Below are 19,222 nucleotides of genomic sequence, written 5' to 3'. Positions count from 1 at the left end.
AGAAAACCCAAAAAGAACAACACGCAAGCTCAAATTACACAATTTTCTATTAGTTCTCGGAAAAATACGACTCGAGGTCCCTATACTTCGTTTGTTTTGTATTCCTTATGGGTTTTCGATAATTAAATTAATTTGAAACCCTAATCGTGACATATCAATTCTAGGATTGTCAAAGGGTCGGCGGATCCCTCCACCCACGCGACCGGTGGTGTCAGGCGGAGCAGTCAATGTAGACGGACGGAGTAGCCAATGCGAGGAAGAAGAAGCACAGTGGCGTCAGCGAAGTTCGCAGGGTCAAGGCCTCCGTCCTCGCCACTCGTCACCACAGCCGAGCTGGTTGTCACGTCTTCCTCTCCGGCGGATGCTCAGCCGAGCAGACAACGACGTGTCCAAGAAAAGAAGAAGACCGACGGCTTCAGCTGAACGTCAACGGTGGCAGCAAGCAGAGAAGAGAGAAAGCTTGAATCGTCGCTTAGGGAAGAAGCGACATCGGCAACCTCTCCCACGCGCGCGATTCCTCGCGATTATGTCACCCGAGGAAGACGAAGACCCCATCCCCAGCGAAGAACTCTTCTCGCGCGTTGGAGAAACAATGCCAGTGGAAGATCCTCTCGCACAACAAAGGATCTTTTAGGGTTTCGGTCACAATCCTTTAAAGGATCGTGATTCCCACTTGTGGTGTGGCGACGGAGAAGAAGAACCACGCGGCAAGTGGGTTGAACCAGCTTCTGGATTTTGGCTTGATACTGTAGCAAACTAATTTTAGGGTTTATTGTAGCAGCCCGAACTAGTTACTGTAGCAAACTGAGTTTAAAACTAAATCGCTTGGTTCACTTATTAAACGACCTCCGATTTGATCCAAATCAGTTTTGTTCAATTCGTCTTCACAAGACGAAGCTCCTCATCTCTTCCATTTTGCCAAACTCTCTTCCATCGTGAACTAAACTAAATTGATTCAATTTTGATTCAAAATTGAATCATTTAGTTCACTAACCAAACAATCTCTGATTTGAACGAAATCAGTTTTGTTTATTTCGTCTTCGTAAAACGAGTTCCATCATTTTGTCCTTTGTCCGATATAACTAGACTTTATTTCTCTCATTCTGAGAATCCAATTCTCAAACTCGTTTTAAGTCCTTCGAAGAACTTGTAGTAAGTGTGACCCAATAGGTTCCCGGTTATGTTGGTCGTCCGTAATTAACCATTAATTACAAAACGATCATGAGTGGCACTTAGTAGTACATTATGATCCGTAATTGACCGAAAAATCAATGATTGATTCTAAAAAATCTTCTAAACCCTTCAGCAGCTCCAATTAAACGTGTCTCGTTCCTTTCATCGTCATATACCCACTTGGTTCAGGACATGGTCTATGTGTCGGTCCCTACTAGGCTAACTATGTCACACCTAGCCCAAGCTGCTTTCTTATCCTGTGGATTCAAGTTACTTGTACACGTATCCAAGAGTACCATACTCTTGACATGTAATGTTTTGGCCAAAGACTTTGAGTAACAATCCTGAAAAGCGACCGCAAGTTATACATCTCCTTTTTTAAAGAGCAATGAATCCTTTGTGGACTATTCAAACACCTTCTGGCACTTTGACTTATACCCAATCATCTCGGATCCACACCTCCTAGGAGATGCTTGTTTAAGATGTCAAAGTATAAGTCTCCATGACCAAGGTGACTTGAACACCACAAGTCAAAGGAAACTCGCACTTAAGTTGCACTGAGATCTTCATTGACATTTTGTATAGAACCATATGAAGTCTCACGGCAGGTCACTCCAATGAACTGGTTACATTTAACCAGCATCTACATTTAACCCTCAACATCTAATGTCTCCAGCAGTGAGATTAGCTGCTTGGCTAAATAAAGAGTTTAAACGTGCTAGTCTCGATAGAATCGATGACGTCCGTGCTCATCAATTCCTCGACTATGGATAATTTTAATACATTCATAATTACACATGTAGAGATGCTCATGAGTTGTGATCCAATCACAAATTCTATGAATCGTATTGCGGATATTCAGTATTTGAGTTTAAGATCCAATCAAACAGTGAGATATGCTTGGCTAACCAAAGAGTTTAAACGTGCTAGTCTCGAAGAATCGATGACGTCCGTGCTCATCAATTCCTCAACTAGGGATAATTTAATACATCATAATTACACATGTAGAGATGCTCATGAGTTATGATCGTCACAAATTCTCTCATGCTATGAATCGTATTGCGGACATTCAGTATTTGAGTTTAAGATCCAATCAAACACATATGGAATGTGTACTCAAATAGTGAATTTCTAATCAAGAAATAATATAATCGTAAGATGATTGTCTTAGAACACTTATCAAATCTAACACAGGATTTCGTTAAAAATTCAAAGTTAGACCCACAGGATAAGACTTAGGTTGCTTGCGTGTTTGTATGCTTGTCTTGCAGGAACCAAGAGTTGGAAGCAAGATGGAAAAAGCATAAGTGAAGCAAACAGAGGCAGCTGAATCAAGCCTGGGGTCAACTCAAGTCAAACCTGAGTCAATTGGATCCAGGCGCCTTTATTCATCTTCCAGGAGCCTGGACGGTCCAGGTGCCTCTATTCGGCTTCCAGGTGGCTCTATCGAGAAGACTTAGCCTGAATAAGATCGAGAAGATTGGATCGGATCAGATCTTATCCAGGCGCCTGGATAAGATTTTCAAGTGCCTGGAAGGAGCTATATAAGGAGGATGAACGTGCACAACAGAGACACAACTTCTACAAGCCATCCTTTTCCTCTAATGGTGCTGTTGAACACGAACAGGGCCAAGCTCGTGCAACCAAGGAAGTTCCAGGAGGCATACATGGCGCTTAGGACTTCCGGATCGATGACTACGTGTTTGGTTCTTTCTTTTCAACTCTTACTTTGTGCTTTATTACTGTTTTCATTTAGACTATAAGACGGATTTCTCCATTTTCGAACAAGGTTCGAAAAGGAGACCACTAGTGGATGGGTGTCTCCCATACATAGATTTTGGTTAGTGAGAGCCCTAGAGCCAATCATATGATGATTGTTGTATGGACTCATTGTATCATATTTCTATATATTTATAAAGACATTTCTTTATGGTTATTATACTTACTTGTATTGGTGTCAAATAACTAAGTATAATAGCGTCCTTGAGTAGATAGTTCATATCTATATCAATCGATTGGTTGAATCGATAGTGAGATGATATAGAGAACACTACTCTTAATGATTCCTAGTCAAGTATTAACATTCAGGGACAATGTTAATGCGATGAGACTAGCATGTAGGTCAACACGATGACTTGATCTCACAAGTCATGGATATGAGATATCAAGTTGACACATGGGTATGCATTGGAGAATGTATACTGAATGACCCGCCATGAGAAAGTATCATGGATCGTTATATGAGTGTCATATACTTTCTCATGTGGCTATTAGTATGACTATTAGTCCTTGGACCTGAAGTCACCATGGTTCCCAACATAAGGAGTTGCATACTTTGGCTTCGTCAAACGTCACCCGTAAATGGGTGGACTATAAAGGCGATTACTGGGTATGTAACAAATTATGTGGAGGGATGTGAGTGATGTAGATGGGATCTATCCCTCCTATATAACGGGAGTGATATCATAGTTCTTGATAGAGTGAGACCACTAAGTGCATGGCCATGCCCAAATGAGTCAATATGAGATATTGAGCTCATTTGATTAGAGTGAGTCTACTTGGAGTTCAAGACATAGATTGATTAGAGGATGACACGGTCTATGCCTCGGTTTGATCAATCATGATATCAAGGATAGAAGGACATGATCACATATTGTGAGAGTCACAATTAGTAGTCACTATGGTGATGTTGGATCTCAACATTCTTGTAACTTGGGTAACAATGATGTGTTGCTAGATACCGCTCATTGTTTATGTTTCTAAATTGGTTTAAAAGCATTGCCAACGTTATAAGAACCTATAGGGTCACACACAAAGGGCAATTAGATGGAGATTAGGTTCATTTGATGAACCAAGAGGATTAGATTCATGTGATGAATCAAATTGGATTAAGTGTAATCCAAACTAGACTAATTGAGTTGATTTGATCAACCTTGGAAGATTAGAAGTCAAGTTTGACTTGACTTGAGAAGGAAGACTTAATGGTCAAGTTTGACTTGACTTGATGAAGGTCAAGTTTGACTTAATGGTCAAGTTTGACTTGACTTTATGCCATGTCATGGTCAAGTTTGACTTGACTTTATGACACCTCATGGTCAAGCTTGACTTGACCAAATGACTTCTTGGTGATGTGGCATAAGTGATGGCCAATGATGGTGCTCCACATCATCAAGTATGCCACCTCATGGGAGTTACCAAGAGGTAGTAACTCATGCCATTAATGAAGGTTTTGTAACCTCCATTTCATATTGAAGTGGCCGGCCACATGAAGTCTTGGTGAATGCAATTCATTTTTCATTCAAGTGTGTTGAAGTCTTCTTCCTCCTCTAGCTCTTCTCTTCTCCTCCTCCTCCAAGTCTTGGCCGAAAACTCCATTGGAGTGCTAGCACACTCAAGGGTTTTTGGTCTCCATCCTTGTCCGTGTGGATACTTATAGAGGGGAGTACACTTGACTCCCTCGAGATCCGACGATCACAAAGACGAGCGGGATACGCGAAGGGCACGCATCGAGGGTAAAAATCTCTTCATGTAGATGTAAGAGTAGATAAATATGTATAAGTAAAAGGACACTACTAGTGGACGGATGTCTCTCATACACAGATTTTGACGTACTAATCCTGGGGGGTTAGGAACTAAGTAAATCCATATGTCCTTGCATATGTTTCTAATATCCGCTGTCAAGTATTTCTAATAGAACGAACGAATGAAAAACGAGACAACCGCGCTATTCACCCCCCTACAGTTTGCTTCTTTTCAAATTAACCATTTTTTAGAAAAACAACTAAATGTTTGACTAGATAGACTTTGAGATTTCACCTTATAATGAGGATTTTGGATTTTGAAAGAAAAAGGTGGATGGGAGGAATTTTGCCATCAAATAGGGGTACAAAAGGCTTAGAGATGGAGAAGGGAGAAAAATAAAAAGAAACAAAAATTTGAACAAGGCTACAACGTCCAGAATTTATTAAGGGAATAGGAAGATATCCAATTCTCTTATTTTGGTGGTACCCAAAAGTATCTTGCACGAGATAAAAGATTGTGAAGATGCAAGAGACCATTGGAGGAAGATAGTTCATTTTAAGAATCCTAAGAGAGAGAAGGAAATTCAAGAACAAGGAGCTCAAGTCCATGAGTCAAACGAAGAAGTGGAGGGAATTGAAGAAAATCAAAACTCCACAAGGTGAAGAAGAGTGAATTCTAAGTCCAAGTATTGAGAAAATCAACAAGAACACTAGAGCCTTTTTATTGGATGGGCCAAGTGGGGAGCTATCCACCTCTTCAAAAGATGAGAATGAATCCAAACAAATTGAGGAAGAATTTGAAACGACCTTCAAGTACCTCGACCCAAGTGAAGAACAAGGAGCACATTATGTGTTTTGGGTGTAGTCAACAGGGGCCTAAAATAATAAGTGCCCACTAGCCAAGAAAGAGGTAAAGAAGAATATAATACCTAAACTTGATGAATTATTCCACAATTATACTAACTCAAATTGTAGAAAAAAAAATGTAAGTGAAGAAGCAAAATCACATGTGTGCTTCACTTGGTGGGAGAAAGATCTTTACTGTTGGGATCTCTTATGCGAAAAATAACAATATAAATAACGAAAATATGATCTCTTCCAATGATCCATGCGAAAAATTCATACAAAGTTCTAACTAAGAGTTATATTTTTGTTGCGTGCCCTTAGCGTATCCCGCTAGTCCTTGGTTCGCTGGATCTCTGCACGATCAGAATGGTCGTGCCTTTAATAATATCCACACAAACACGATCTTGATCTCGGAGATGAACCACCTTAGTTGTGCTAGCAACTTGAAATGGTTCACAAGATAAGATGACCAAAAATACACCTTGTGTGTTTCGGCCAAAAAGAAGGAGAAGAGGAAGAAGAGAGATGATGAGCACTCTCTATCTTTCAAAATTGCAAAAATCTTTTTTGTATTCATCCAATGAATGCAAAGGGTCTTTGCCCTTTAAGCTTCTCCTCCTCTTCATGCTCATAAATCACAATGAATACCAAAAACTTTTAGTATTCTTTTTGGCTCTTCATCTTCTATTCATCCAATGAATAAAATATCTCTTGGCTTTCCTCTTTAATAATGTTTCATTAAACCTTTTAATAAACATTATCCATTATTAAGTGATTGAATCTAATCTAAGTGAGTCTAATTCGAATTAGACTTAATCCCATAATCCAATTGGATTCATTTAAGTTTAACTCAATTAATCTAATTTCGGATCACATTTTAGTCAAACTAAGATCAACTTATCTCCGAAATATCGTGTTCTTTGTGTGTAACCCAATAGGTTCTCGTAACATTGATAATGTATCTAAACCGCTTTAGACACATAAACAATGAGTGACATCTAGTAATGCATCATTGCTACCCAAGTGACGAGAAAGTCGAGATCCAACCTAATATTTCCATGTCTATTATAATGTATGACTTTGCCCTTCTATCCTCGATATCGAGATTGATCAATGAAGATAGACCATGTCATCCTCTTATCAATCATTGTGTTTCATGATCCTCGAGTAGACTCACTCAAGTGAGCTTAATATCTCATATTGACTTATTTGAGTATGGTCATGCGTTCTAGTAGTCCTTACTCAATCAAGGGGCTCACAAATATCACTCTCATCATATGAGAGGAATAGATCTCATCTACATCACTCACATCCTTCCACATAATTCATTGCATACCCAGTGATTGACTTTATAGTCCACCCTGTTACAATTGATGTTTTACGATACCAAAGTATACAACTTCTTATGTAGGGAACCGTAGTGATTTCAGATCTAAGGTCATACCAATAGTCACTATGAGAAAGTTTATGACACTCATATAACGACCCATGTGTCAACGTAATATCTCATATCCATGACTTGTGAGATCAAATCATCAATTAACATACACGCTAATCTCAACGCATTAATATTATCTTTGTATATTAATGTTTGACTAGGAATAGTTAAGAATAGTATTCTCTACATTATCTCACTATTAATTCAACCAATTGATATGATATAGATTAGAACCTACTACTCAAGAATATTATTATATTTATTCATTTGACATAAACATAAAGTAAATATAATGATTAATATTTTATCTTTATTAATAAAATATGATATAAAAAGTTTCCTAATCAATCATCTCATGATTGACTCTAGAACAAACACTAATAATTACCACACCAAATGAACAAAGAAGAAGGTGGTAAAGGAGAAAGAAGATAGAGGGAGTAAAAAAGAATTGGCAACTCAAGTAAATGGGAGCTCCAAAGGTAAAAGAGAAGAAATTACCTCCTAAGTTAAATTTTAATTCAAATTCAATTTCTTCCATGCATAAGTGTAGGTCATATGATCATTTATCCATGCATGATTTTGACTTCAAATATCATGATAGATGATAGGTCGAGGGTTAATTTTCACAATAACTCTAGGAATAAGTTTCATTATAGACTAACCTCAAGAGAGGAAAGTAAAGAACTTAGACAAGCAACCCAAGAAGGGTAGGTATATACCTAGGAATAGGAATGTCCAAGGACAAGATAATTCTAGAATAAAAAAATTAGAATTGAAAAATCAAACTCCAAGTGCAAAGCTTGAGGTTGTAGAAAACACCCTTGAATGATTCTTTCACGGGTTTAAGGGTCTAGACGTAATTCTAATTAAGCAAAGGCCTAAGCAATGATTGATCAGGTTTAGGATAACGATCATCATCACCTAAAGTTGAAGTATCATCACCCCCGGAGCACAGCTGAGTTAGTTACTACGGGGCACACTTACTAAAGTGGATAAGGGTTGAATCTTGATGAAACCGCAATGCCCTCCCCCGTAGTGGTCAATTATAGTTTTCTAATTTACCTCCTTATAGATGATCGTGGAATCGCTGGGATGACAGATTCCATCTTTTGCTGAAGAAGTATCTTCATATGCTAGGATAACATTTGATTATGGAATGAGTAAGCCATTTAGATTGAGAAAGGCATTTGAACCTAGTATGGGGCCCATGATCTTTGGATCCCAAGAAAGGAATTCTTAGGATAGTAAAGCCATAGAGAGTACCAATGTGTTTAAAGATGAGTAGAGGGCTTATCCTAGGAAATTGACACATTCAAGAGACTTTCATGCATGAGAACATTAGGATATGTTCAAGCAATGATCCAGAGTTTACAAGTATTGACAGGCTGGATAACAGATATCTTCACCTCCTGCATTATCAACGTATGCGGGACCAGCAAGGAGTACCTCTCAGCGAATATCTTGCAGAGTACAAAGACATACAGCAGCAATTATACGAATTGGAGCAGCAAGTAGCAGAACAAGTCATCAGAGCCATGGAGCAATACCGTACGCTACACTTCCTTAAGCTCCAAGAATTCAGAAGCCGACGAAGTACCACAGGGAATAACTTTTACGACAACTGGTACCCAGTTGTCAAACAGATCAATGATCAACTGGAAGCCGCTTCGAACCTTACCCGTGAAGCAACAATCAGGACCGCTACTTTCAAGCTTCAATAAGTGCGGATGTGGTGGGCCGCTATAATAATATTCCTCCTACTTAATGGAGAAGATATATGGTGTGAGATATAGTGTGATAATATTCCTGAATGGATTGAGCCTCGCTCTTTCCTGCATAGAAAGTTGTAATTGAACTTGAGGGTCAATTTGCTGTTCAAGTGTGTGAGGAGTATTAACTCCTCCCGTTAGCCTTCTGCCAATTCTTCTTGCAGTTTGTTGAGCATTATGTAACCTCCTCTGGTTTCTTCGATACTCCCTTATTTGATCTTTATATAATGGAGGTGCTGGTTGCCCCTGAATAGCTTGTGCAACAATTTTCCGAGTAGTCATTTTTTGAGCTTCTCCTGCTCTTCTTTTAATATTTTATAAGGGTCCCTGAATACCCTTAATTTGCCCCTCCCTTCTTTAGGTTTCTCAGAAGGTCGTAGAGACAGATTCTGCAATTTTTCAATTAAAGAATCAGGTAAAAGAGTAGCCGAAGATGTACTTCCCTTTTGCTGTTCCTTAATAGCCTTGAGCTCCTCCTGTATTTCTCTAAGACTTTCAGCAATTTGAGCAAGTAGTTGTATCTTGGTATTGTTTTGTTTAAGTAGGACGTTGTAAGAACCAGTTTGGTAATCACTTGGTTTTGCAAATCCCACAGCAGGTGATTCTATGGGATCAGTAGCTTGAAGTGCTTCTCTGTAAGCCTTGGAATTCCTTGTTATCACGGTATGAAATGGATTTAAATTGAATGAGATGTCGAATTAACTAATGTAATGGGTGGATGTCAATTTAGATTTGGCAAATACAATAAATGAAAACTAAAATTAGAAATTTAGATCATGGTTTATTTAAACCATTTAGCTAGTTTTAGAGAATGCATCTACCTTGGGAATTGAAAGAATTTTTAGAGAAAATTTATTTTTTCCATGTAAATATGGTTAAATCAAATCTCTTAGCAAAATTTAAAATAAAAAAATTGTGGAATTTATAATGAATTTCAAAATTGGCATGACTAAGAGTTTCAAGTGTTGAGTCAACTACATTAGTTATCAATCAACCAAGATTGTTTTCAATCAACTGGATATGATTAAGAGTCGACTGAACTTGTGTTCAATTGACTAGATGAAGATGGAAATCAATTAAAATACTGTTGAAAAGTTGAATTGACACATTCAACTTTGGTAATGATTAAGGGACTTGGAATTCATGATAGGAGTCCCATTAGAGGACTTTAAATACAAGTCAAGAATTATGGAAGATGCATGAAATCAATAATTAAAATATTGATGATGCATCCTTTTTATTTATGACAAAGGAAAAGTAGAGAGAAAAATTAAGAAAGATAAGGAGGCTCTCCTATGATTGGAACTTAGGACACCTCATGCCTTTCTATGGAGGCTCTCCTGTGATTGGATCTTAGGTCTGATTAGAAATTAGGAGAAACTTGGTTTGTTAGAGGGAGATGAAAGAAAAAGTTAAGAGAATCTTGTTCTCCTCTAATGATAGATTTGAAATTTTTCTAACCTTAGAGGGAACTTAAGGGAGCCTAGATTTAGATCTCATTTGCATAATTTGCATTTTAGTGCACACATTAGTTTTCCTAATTTAAATAGATTGTCAAATATAAAAAGAAAGATTTTTTTAAACAATAGTACCCAAGTGATCCGATGCGACGATTGGATTTTAATATTTGAACATAAAATTTAAATTACATCTTGCCTTATGTTTGAATGAGCATTGAAGAGCTCATGACTAGGCAACGGCGTGGTCGAGGTTATCACTGATGATGATTTGGCATAGCCCAAGCAACACACAATGATTTGAAGGTCCATAAAAATCAGAGAAGATTACATGAAGTATTCAAAGGACCACAAAATAAAAGCACTAAGGTGGTATCGAAAACTCTAAAATATGACTAAGTTAGCAGCTCTATGACTCGAAATTCATAAAAATTAAAATAGGTTGACATAGAACATGCAAGGGGCCACAAGAAGAACATCGAGGGCAGTTTGACAAAAACCAATAGAGGCAAACTACATAAATAAAGCAGGAAATAGGCTAAAGCTCAAGTGCACCCAAAGGATGAATAATTTGACAAGAGATGACCTAAGAGCAAAATCAAATTGAAGGTAAGACACTTCAATGGTGAATTATGAGTTAAATGACCTGTACATATAAGATGAAAGTAGAATTCAACTTAAATGAGATTTAATTATTAGAATCAACTGAAGTAAGATTTAATTATTAGAATGTTTAAAATCAAATTGTAATCGATTGAAAGTGAATCTAATAGACTAAAGAGACAAGTTAATTGGCTAATCAACTTGATAGTTTAATTTGATAAAAAAAAAAATTTTTAAAGATCAGCAGAGATGCCCTGCCCTTTTGAGAAAAAAGAAAGGTACCTTTAGTGATTTCAATAATGTAAAGCACACCCAATTCGTTTTTTATTTACATATTTGTTCAATGTTTGTTTCATGAAGGTCAACAAAACATTTTTTGGGGTAAAAACTCTTCCAACATAAATCTTTTCATGGCAATTGCCCTCCCAAATAAATATTGTCATCAAACAACATTCAAAGAGATAAAGAAACTAACATCAATTGAAGACTTCGGGAAGAAGAAGCTAAAGAGCAAGACAAAGTGTTCAGTGGGGCAAAAAATGTTATTCAAGAATGCTTCATAGGAAATAAACTTTACTGTCAATAAGAACCAATTCTAAAAACTCAACGTTATAATAGGACTAAGAAATTAAATTTTTTATTACAATAATATAATCATTTGTTCTAATTTTTTTCATTCTATTTGGTTCGTACTCTCCCTCGTCTATCTTAATCATCCCATCCCCTGCTTGGTCTCCAGTAAATCTCTATTCCATATAGTAAGCAGGGATGTGAGACCGTGCTCTGTGCCACGGCCCATTAACTGGTTGAAACGGAACCCACCCCCAGAAGCACTAAACTCGGCCACACATTGCAATCGATGGCAGGAAATATATTAAGAAAAGACCAACCAGACTAAACTGCTACTACTTGGAAAAAGGGCAAGGATCCATACATTGATAGCTAAAAAGTTCAAAAACAAAATACCGGAAGCAAACTACAAAATACTGGTCGAGCTGAGGAGCGCTGAAATAATCAAGGTATAGGAAAACGAATGATCACTATAGAATAACTAATCCATCTACATACAACACAATCAACACTTGGCCGAGTGATGACAAGAAACCAATACCTGACTCTAAACAATGGTCGAGTTAGGGGGAGTGATCCCCTTTGAAATGTAGTATTTCTTCTCAGCTTCAGCTAATCGTGTTTGAAATATTTGCCACTCCCTCCTACACCTTTCCCTGACCTGTAAAAGTTTTAGGGTGCAAGATAGTCAGGGCTAAGTCATGTAATTAGAGTGATGATGGTGTTTCTTTAAGCATTAAGGCAGATTAAACTGATATGATCATGGTAGTTAACAGAAGCAAGAGTCGCATACCCCTACCCATGGTGCTTTGCCGTTCTCAGCTTGGCCCTGTCAAACATAGTATTGGCAGGTAAAAGGAAGTCCAGAAGGTATGCATGCGCTTTTAAGAAGGTTCACTAAGTCTCTGCCAATGAATGATTATTAGATTACGCTCTTACCTGGTTCCCCAATGAAGGAACCACCTGATGAATAATCCACTGTGCATCTACAACTCCAATTTTCTCGTGAGCAGGCTATGTTGAGGACAATTAACATGAGAAAACAAATACATGAAGATATTTAACATTTGTTAAGGATATACTTGCAAAAGAAAATTGTAGAGTTTGACTGCAAGAAAACAAAAAGAATGCAACTTACGTCAACACATTTTCTCAGGGCAAAATCAAGGCCCCATCCATGGACCAAGTCATTCTGCATCGACAATGCAGTTTATGGATGAGAAAGAGAAGTCTATATGATACGATAAACTGGAATGGTCGAGTACCCTTGCCTGAATCATGTGCCATGCACAACGCCATGCATCCCTAGAGAATACAGTTGCCATTATCTCGACAAAACTGTTTGCAGATGATATCCAGTCAATAGTTTGAGAAAGATCCAAGGAATGGACCAAGGGCCAAACTAGCAAGTGCTTACGCTGCACATGGCGGCAAATGGGGATCGGCACACCAGCCAGGTCTTTCTTCTGTTTCTCTGTGATTCATCCATCAGTTAAAAGTGTGCAAAATCCATTGAACGACAAATTTGTATTTTTCTAAAGGCAAACTTCCTTAAAAACCATTACTTTGTGGAACTTCAAAAACCTTACTTGTGGACTTCTTGGTCTCCTCTCCTTTTTGTCATTTGCCATGTTAACCCGTTATTTGGCTCTAAACCAGGCTGTGATATCTCCAGCCCATGCTTCTTTACTAATTTAATATACCTATGGCATGCAGAAAATATTTCAAATCACAATCAGGTTTTACAAAGGATAAATTTACTCAACAAATCTAGCACTTACTCTTCAGCATTGAAATGCTCCACACCTAGGTCTTCATCCCATATGAATATGTACTCATATGGAGCTACAATGTCAGGATGCAAAAACCTCTTTGCATACCACCTTAAATGAAGCAAAAAAAAAAAAAAACACTGTAAATACCTAGCTTCTGGAATCTAACATTAGGTAACTATTCAACTAGAGATGAAATTTCTCACCATTTAGTTTGCTTCCTCGTACTCACATGAATAGCCCTCTTTGACCACTCAAACTCATCCCATTCAGTTGTCCGGCCATCATAATGGAATAGTAGTATTTGGAAGTTTTCGGAAAACTGCAGAAGAGAAAAGACAACAGTAAAGGGAAAAAAAACTCCTAGCAACAAGTTCATATGGGAGGAAGAGGCAATGTTCTTGATCTAGTTTATTTCAAATGCAAAGAGCAATAAGAAGTTCCAAATTCTATATTGTGAGGTTAAATATTCAATTTTGAACCTTAACCTCTCCTCAATTCTTTATTCTCCTCCCTTCTAACATCCCCTTCTCAATTTCACTAAGAAATTTTCCCTTCATGTTTATCCAAATATATCAGAAGATTAAGGATAGTTTAAATATCTACGAGTAAACATATACAACTGAAACAAAAATCTCAACTATCAGTTGACTGCTAGTATCCATCAATCGGCTAATAACTAAGCAATTGATTGATATTTCTGATAGAGTCGTTGATATCTGAATAATTACACTTCAAGTTTCAAAATAACATAAGTAATTTTATAATTTTTGAAAAATCATTAAACTTCATGCAGTCATTACTTATATCAAAGACTATCAGTGAAAAATAATTTTCTTAGAAAATAGCTATTATTTTCAAAGAATTACTCAATTAAAAAATCATTGAAATTTTAATGTTTCACTCTAATTTTGTATCAACACTATCGATGGTGATTTCTATCAACAAATAGAGTTCACCAAAATTTTTCAAAATGATTTTAAAATAATTTTCAATCATGATCTATGAGTCAAGTGTTGCTTTCCCTATGATTGGTCCATACAAGGTCCATGCAGTTTGATGATGTTTAGCTCATGTAGATACACCATGTCAACACCGTAAACTCAGCTCATCATCGTAACATCTCACTTATGTCTAATGTATCTCAATACATACACAAGTTATCCTATGATTCTTATAAGATATAAAATAATTCTTTCTATGCTATGTGATCATACATAATCTATTTAGATATTCCTAATTTGACCATCCTAGTTAGGATGTCAAATAGTATCATTTGTCCTAAACTATAAGGAATTTAAATCAATGCATGTGAATGAGCATGACATAAATCAAATGCATAGTTTTCAAAAAAAACATAAATTCAACATATTTGAATGATGCATGTATGTCATGGCATCGCATTACATCTATTGATTTCCAAAAATATGTCAAAGCTTGAACATGTATAGCATACGTCAAAGTAAACATGTATGATATGACATGTTATTGTGGAAAATATGTCATGGTTAATATAAACAAAAAGAAAATCAAAGTCTCATATCTATACGTAATCATCTAATATTGTGTTAAATAAAAAATTTTATACAACCAGACCAACTCCCTCGAATATATCAAACCTCAAATTTGACACTTTGTAAAACTCTATCCTAATGTGTCAATTTTGATCAACATAAGACTTAATTCCTTTCGGCACACTAGAAACTTCTAGCGTAGGATTTAGATACTCTTTTTCAAAGTAAATCTCATACCTCAAAAATACCCTAAAATATAAACTTTATCATGGTTGGATTAACTACCCTTTTAATCTAAATTGACACATCCTATACTCATTTAGTGTGAAGAAATCACACTCTTAGAAACTCAATATCTATTAGAGCTCCTTAGATGTAGTAGATACACATTAGAGATAACCTCCCTAGTTATCCCTCCTAACGACTCTTCTAGACTTCTTAGAAGTCTTATTCATGGTAATGTCATCAAAGTCAACACTAGATAGGAAGGCCTCCCTTGTAACCTTAGCTTTACTCCATGGTATGATGATATACTTGTTAGGATCGGTCCGATGCATTGCGCGTATTTACACATTTCACAAACGTGCGCAGTGGAAAAAAAAGACAATAATTAAAACTAATTATTACAACACTCGCAATGTAGGATAACATGTACATGACATAACTGAAAATTAAAATTTTCATAATAACAATTTATTCTATGTATACCTGACGTATGACGTTGAGCGAGAATGACATCAATCGAGCGGCTCTATCAAAGCTCCGCCTCTACCAGTGATCCATGTCAAGCTCTTGTTTGGACAGCTTTCCAAAGCCACAAGTCACATTGCCGTCTTCGGTACTAGCCGACGATTGACTACAGTCGATACAAGAGAGAACCTCAATATTGAAGATACGCAACAATACTTGTTGCGATAAATTTTTCAGGACTTTCTAACTATCGCCGACAATCGTATTCCCAGCATATATTCCGGTGGTCAATCTTTGACCGTTGAAATAGGACAAACGGCCAGAAATCCTTTCCGACGTTGATGGCAACGTTCTCCAGAAACTTCACAAGCTTCCGACAACAAACCCAGACCACAACACAGGACAACAACTCCGGCAGCAAGCTCCGTCACTCCAACAGCAAGACTAACGCTCCAGCATCTTCACAAGCTATCAGCTGTAGTCACCGCCAATGAACAACAAACTCCGGTGGTGGTTGGACAGCTCCATCAACTGCAAGCTCCGTCACCCGCAGCTTCACAAGCTCGATGGCGATCAGTGAGCTCCGGCAATGGCAAACAACTGAAGTGCAAGCTCCGGCAGCCGTTTAAGGTCGCGGCCGTGGATCGCAAGATCCAGGAGAAGCTTCAAAAGCTCCGACAGATCCCTTTCTCGCAAGGAAGCAGCAAGCAAGAGGTGGCGCGATTAGGGTTCTTGGATCGGCGACGGAGAAAACCCTTTTCTCGCCAGCCAGCGAAGAAGAAGATCGGCCGGCCAAAGGGAGAAATCGCGATCTCTCATCTTCACTCACGCAGTCGGCGACACTAAGCTGTCGCGTGATCTGGAAAGGCGACCGCATTCGAGAGGGAAGGGCGACGCTCGACAATGGTCGCGGGGCTCGAGAGAGGTGGTGCAGCACCATCAGGGAAGAAGAACACGCAATTTGGGAAAATCACGATTAGCAGGCCCCATCAGCTTCTCACACGCGCACTTAAAATAGTCGACTCTGTTAGGTTTAGGTTTTGGGGTTTTTACTATAGCAACAGGGTTTAAGTCATTACCGTAGCAAAACTTGAGTTTAGGGATGTATGGGTTAAAATGAATGGCTGTGATAAAACTTAATTGTAACCTCAACCGTCCATTTTTCTTTTAACGTTATATCCCATATAACATCTCTTATTGGGTTTGAATCCAATCCAAAACCTCTTCCCTTAGCTCAATATCCAAAACCTATATGCGGATCAACTTAAATTTGGTTTAAAATCCAAATTGGTTCAATTTGGTTCAAAACCAAATTATTTGGTTCAATAATTAAAACACTTCCAATCAGAACCAAACCAATTTAGTTTATTTCGTCTTCATAAAACGAAGCCTTTCATCGCTTCTGATCTGCCAAAATATCTTTCATCAAAACCAAACCATTTGGTTCACTTCGTCTTCATAAGATGAATTCCATCATTTTTGCCCTTTATCCGGTCTAACTAGACTTTATTTCTCTCATTCTAAGAATTCAATTCTTAAACTCGTTTTAAATCCTTCGGAGAAACTTATAGTGCGTGTGACCCAATAGGTTCCCGACTATGTTGGTCATCCGTAATTAACCATTAATTACAGAACAATCATGAGTGGCACCTAGTAGTCATCATGATCCCCAATTGATCGAAAAATCAACGATTGATTCCAGAACCATTTCTGAACCCTTCAACAGCTACAATGAGACGTGTCTTGTTCCTTTCACCGTCTTATACCTGCTTAGTTCAGGACATGGTCTATATGTGCAGTCCCCACTAGGCTCACTACGTCACACCTAACCCAAATTTGCTTTCTTATCCTGTGGATTCAAGTTACTTATACATGTGTCAAGAGTATCATACTCTTGACATGCAATGCTTTGGCCAAAGACTTCAAGTAACAATCCTGACAAGCAACCGCAAAGTATACATCTCTTTTTTAAGGAGCGATGAATCCTCTGTGGGCTATCCAAACACCTTCGAGTACTTCAACTTACACCCAATCATCCCGGGTCCACACCTCCTTGGAGATGTTTGCTTAAGATGTCAAAGTATAAGCCTCCATGACCAAGATGACTTGAATACCGCAAGTCAAAGGAAACTCACACTTAAGCTGCACTGAGATCTTCATTGACATATCTCTATATGCATAGAATCATATAAAGTCTCATGGCAGGTCACTCCAATGAACTAGTTACCTTTAACTAACATCCACGTTTAACTCTCAACATCCAATGTCTCCAGCCAGTGAGAACAGCTGCTTGGTAAACCAAAGAGTTTAAAATGTGCTAGTCTTAACAGAATCGATGACATCCGTGCTCATCAATTCATCGACTAAGGATAATTTCAATACATTCATAATTGCACATGTAGAGATGCTCACTAGTTGTGATCCAATCACAAATTCTCTCATGTTATGAATCGTATTACGGGCATTCAGTAAATGAGTTTAAGATTCAATAAAACACATAGAGAATATGCACTCAAATAGTGAATTTCTATTTATCAAATAAATAGTACTACCATAAGACGATTGCTTTAGGACACCTCTCAAATATAATAATACTATATAATAAGCACTAAAATCATAAAATTTAGTTTTAGTATATTTTTTATCATGATATAAAGAAATTTCATTAAATAGTGATACCTTGGGTTTACCTTGGAGGCTCTCCCTAAGCTTGAGCTTCCTCCCTTATCCTTATTTGGATTCCTCCCCCTTGTACATTGACTTCGGTAATGTTCTCATTAGTTGCATGAGAAGCATACTATGTGTTCTTGCCCTTTCATATCATGGATTCGGCTTCTTTTTTCCTTAGGTGTCATTTGAATCTTCTTCTTTGTCATCTTTGAAACACTTGCTCTTATAATGTCTTTTCTTTCTACACTCAAAGAATATGATATGATTTTATTATTATTATATGAAATTGTTATACTTTCAAGAGTTGGACTCTCTATGTTCGTAGAGGTGACACTAGCTTTCTCTTCATCGGCTCTGGATGTTGAGGGTTCTTCTTGTTCTGATGTGAATGACCTATCCTCCCCCAATCCTTGAGGTGGATGACTCCTCAACCTCCACTTCGAATGTCAAGTTCCTCTCGCTATAGAATTTTATCTTCTTGATCTGATAAGCCCTTCTCCTTAGTCTATTCCTCATTGTGTAGGTAATGGATCTTTATGAAACTTAACCAACTTGCTCTATAGTTCACTTACATCATTTATTCACCTAATGTGCAGAAAATGTCATTAAGTAACAAATTAACAAAAATCTTAGTTACCTTATCTTACCCCTCAAATTTTAGACTTTCTCCTTGGTCCATTTGCTCTTCTAAAGAGGTCTTCCTCTTTTATCCTTTGAAGCTTCAAATCTCTCCATCAAACCAAACTAGTTTTCCATGTCCATGTGGAAGAGCATTTCAATTCTTGCCTTCCACTAAGCAAATCCTCCTAATCTGAAGGACTGTGGAAATGGAATGTCATATTTGAAGTTATCTTCGAACTCCATTACTCTGATGGATCCTTCTAATCCTTAGCCTCTTGCTTCCTTGGCAATTAGTTCGATAATATTACTTGTTGGTATCAAAGCACTCAATTGCTACTATTTCTTCTTTCTCTAGTATTGTGTTCCTTTGGTGGATAATCCGATGAAGAACGGTCTGCTCTGATACCACTTGTTGGGTATCAAAGAACTCGAAATTGCAACTCTTCCTTCTTCTAGCACTAGGCTCTTTGGCGGTCAGTCCAATCAAGAGTGACCTCACTCTGATACCACTTGTTAGGACCAATGGCGTCAATTGGGGGGGTGAATAGAGATTCGCATTTCTCATTCGATGATCG

The 19,222-nt window shown here is 37.7% G+C and overlaps 1 protein-coding gene across 1 annotated transcript in view; it reads right to left on the bottom strand.

Annotated features, from left to right (window-relative positions):
* Nucleotides 1–11,684: 11,684 nt before the first annotated feature.
* Nucleotides 11,685–19,222, bottom strand: part of LOC141835007 (uncharacterized) — a 22,644-nt gene continuing 15,106 nt past the window's right edge. Inside the window, exons 5-13 of the mRNA XM_074722423.1 lie at nucleotides 13,359–13,474; nucleotides 13,162–13,263; nucleotides 12,970–13,083; nucleotides 12,798–12,854; nucleotides 12,652–12,718; nucleotides 12,519–12,572; nucleotides 12,320–12,394; nucleotides 12,174–12,209; nucleotides 11,685–12,041 (exon numbers count right to left, since the gene is read on the bottom strand). Coding sequence (XP_074578524.1) covers nucleotides 11,928–12,041; nucleotides 12,174–12,209; nucleotides 12,320–12,394; nucleotides 12,519–12,572; nucleotides 12,652–12,718; nucleotides 12,798–12,854; nucleotides 12,970–13,083; nucleotides 13,162–13,263; nucleotides 13,359–13,474 — 735 coding nt within the window. The 3' untranslated portion in view covers nucleotides 11,685–11,927. The remainder of the gene's footprint in view (nucleotides 12,042–12,173; nucleotides 12,210–12,319; nucleotides 12,395–12,518; nucleotides 12,573–12,651; nucleotides 12,719–12,797; nucleotides 12,855–12,969; nucleotides 13,084–13,161; nucleotides 13,264–13,358; nucleotides 13,475–19,222) is intronic.

This window comes from Curcuma longa, chromosome 9 (assembly GCF_044706935.1).
Source record: "Curcuma longa cultivar G26 ecotype Majalengka, Jawa Barat chromosome 9, ITB_CL_G26_1.1, whole genome shotgun sequence".
Taxonomy (NCBI): Eukaryota; Viridiplantae; Streptophyta; class Magnoliopsida; order Zingiberales; family Zingiberaceae; genus Curcuma; species Curcuma longa.
The sequence above is the reverse complement of the archived record's forward strand: the minus strand, read 5'-3'. Positions and strand labels throughout refer to the sequence as shown.